A 2,979-nucleotide genomic window follows, 5' to 3' on the forward strand; every position below is an offset into this window, starting at 1 on the left:
ACATATTAAAAATTTATATTATTTAAAATCCCTCATCACAAGAAACGCAAATATGCAAACGAAACTTAATTTAAATTTTTGATTTAAAAACTACAAAAGATTGAAAATCAAAAGGCAAAATCAAAATGGGTCGCGTGCCCGGCTCCTGCGTGCCACAGATCATTGTAAATAGTAGTTGTAGGGATGTTGCTGCCTCGTCGACTAGCCGGCGGAGTAGAATGGATAAACAGGATACGGGATTTCTGCCTGCCTTGGTTCTAGCCATGTTCTTAGACATCCAAAAAAAATAAAAAATGGGGAGCATGTTCTTAGAGGAGTAGAGGTGATTAATAAATAAAACAAGCTAAATTAAACTTCGATACATTATGTCTGACCCCACACACACACCAGTATAAAACCAACGCTAACCCTGGCTGCCGCCTAATCATTTCCCAGTTGCAACTGCACCTAATCACAAGTTGAGAGCACGAGACGAGGAGACCACGTCCTCTTCCACGCACGCCAACCCCATTAGGTCTCGCTAGCTTGCCGGCGAGCGTCGACCATGGCGGCCACCAACCCACGACCAGGCGCACCAACTCCACCCCCCGCATGCCTTAACTGATCGACCGATCCCTGTCATCTCCGGACATCGCCAGCCCGCTGCACGGTTCCGTACCGTCCTCCTTCCACGACGGCGGCGGCCAACCCGAAGCTACGACGAGCACCGCACCGTGAGTCCTGCTGCCGCAATCGTCGGCGACGATGATGGTTATGGGCTACTTCCGCGCGCCCAGGATCGGCGGCAGGAGGAAGGAGAGGAAGGGCAAGGCCGGCGCGGCGCCGCAGGCCGAGGAGGCGGGGCTCCGGGAGGCGCTGCTGGAGCCGGCCGGCGGCGACGTGCTCCCCAAGGGGTACTTCGCGGTGTACGTCGGGGAGGAGGCGCGCCGGTTCGTGGTGCCCACGGGGTACCTGCGCGAGCCGGCGTTCCGGGACCTCATGGAGCGCGCCGCCGACGAGTTCGGCTTCGCGCAGGCGGGCGGCCTGCGCGTGCCCTGCGCCGAGGAGGACTTCGAGGAGCTGCTACGCCGGCTCCACCGCAAGAACGGCTCCGGCAGCGGCAAGGGGAAGAACTAAGGAAGAAGGCCCATTGCTCCATTAGCCAGAGCTTGGACGACGCCATGGCAGCGGCACCGGCGGCCGTGGCCGTGCCGTGCCGCGCCCGCGCGTACGTAGAATGATGTGTTTATTTACTTTTAAAATTAGCTAGATCGCTTCGCGTTTGGTTCTTGATTGTACAGAGTGCAAACGGCCACATGCATGATGCGTTAGCTTAGCTTCGTGCATGGTGTGTTGATCGTCATCGTTGGTTTCATGCAAGATTTGAAGTTCATATCATCTCCCTTTCGTTTTTACTGCTGATTTGGACGAAGACACGGTACGGTCTTCAGTACGGAAGTCGCAAAGTAGTAACATATACTACTCTGGAAGTTTTCTTTGGGATGACAGGAAAAACAAGCATCCTAGCTAGAGGACGAAATTTCTTTGGACATTGTCCTAGATTCTTATCTACCGATTATCGGGGGACTAATTCAGCTTCAATGTTTTTCCACAAGCATGAAATTTCTTGTGACATAAGGTCACTCGAATTCTAAGCCTAACTTCGACAGTAATTCTGACTGATAACATACGAGTTATGAGTCATAAAAATTACTATATCATTAAATACCTCTTTCTAACACGAATAGAAACTACTGAACGCATGATGATTCCTTGTACAAAATTCGCACCATGCAACATCGACTGGTCGCTGCACTTTCAGTTCAACTCACCGACGATTCGATCTGCTACATCATGCAAAATTCATCCGAGAAATATCATCCGTATACCACTGCTCAATACGAATTCATTGTATGCCTCATATTTCGACGGTCAAATTCATGATGATAGTTAAGCCCAAATTTGAGGAGCCTTTGTATATTTGGACGAAGGGAATACTAACACAATATGGTCTCCGATCTACAAGATACTTATGAAAGCAATAATTCAGGTTCACTATTTTTTTTTTAAAGAATTCATATCTATTCTAAAGGTTCACTATAAGTGCAAAGCATTTCAAAAGTAATAAAAATTGCATCGACTTATTTGGACCACTGACCACTGTTGTCGCCTGAAAGAGTTGCCGACGCGCCGTTGTCGCAGCTCTCATATCTGAGCCGACCTAACCTTGTCGACGACAGTATGAAAGTCTTTGTGCATGTGCCCCTAAGGACCAGCACCCTAAGCCGTAGTCGTCGTCGTTGAACTCTCGAATCGATCGAGAGAATCTGACACCAAATCTCATTGTCGTGTATGCAAGGCGAAAAATGCTAACCTCACCAAGGAGCCGACAGGAATATACGCTGGAGCTCCATCGACGAACTCAAGAAGATCGAAACGCAGAAGACCAACTCAAAAATGAAGCGCCGCACATGAGCTTTGTCCCCGCGAGGACTAAGAACCCTAACATATCGATCTACTAGCCAGAGTGAAGGCACAATTATTTGCCTCCCTGCCACCGATCGCTGGTGCAACATGCAGAACGGTGGTGAATCCACGAGCTCGTCAATGGAGATCAAGGAGAAGAAGGCTTTCACATAGTCGCGTGCAAGAGGGGAAAGAAAGAGTCATGTGATGATCATAGTTTCTTTTTGACAAAAAAGAAAAATAGTTGGAGCTCCAAGGAGCCGGCAGGAATCTACGCTGGAGCTCCATCTAATCCATACCGAGGGACGAACTTGAGCAAGATCGGAGCCCAGAAGACCAACTCGAGAATAAAACGCAATCATCCACCTGAGCTCAACCCCTGCAAGGACTAAAAGCCCTAACCTATCTACTAGCCGGAGTCGAGACACAATGATTCCCCTCCTAGCCACCGACCAGTGGAGCAACATGCAGAAGGGAGGCAAATCCAAGAACTCGTCGACAAAGATCAAGGAGAGAAAGGCTTTCTTTCAGCTA

At 49.3% G+C, this 2,979-nt stretch overlaps 1 protein-coding gene across 1 annotated transcript; it reads left to right on the forward strand.

The window, feature by feature from the left end:
* The first annotated feature begins 447 nt into the window (after positions 1-447).
* Positions 448-1,377, forward strand: LOC123169945 (auxin-responsive protein SAUR19). Its single transcript, XM_044587796.1, has one exon. It carries the CDS (start codon positions 745-747, stop codon positions 1,114-1,116), a length of 372 nt encoding a protein of 123 aa, XP_044443731.1. The 5' UTR covers positions 448-744; the 3' UTR covers positions 1,117-1,377.
* Positions 1,378-2,979: the final 1,602 nt, after the last annotated feature.

This window comes from Triticum aestivum, chromosome 7D (assembly GCF_018294505.1).
Source record: "Triticum aestivum cultivar Chinese Spring chromosome 7D, IWGSC CS RefSeq v2.1, whole genome shotgun sequence".
In the NCBI taxonomy this organism is placed as follows: Eukaryota; Viridiplantae; Streptophyta; class Magnoliopsida; order Poales; family Poaceae; genus Triticum; species Triticum aestivum.

Excerpts from the sequence above, each read along its gene's own strand:
- LOC123169945 (XM_044587796.1), top strand. The coding sequence starts at position 745 with ATGATGGTTATGGGCTACTTCCGCGCGCCCAGGATCGGCGGCAGGAGG.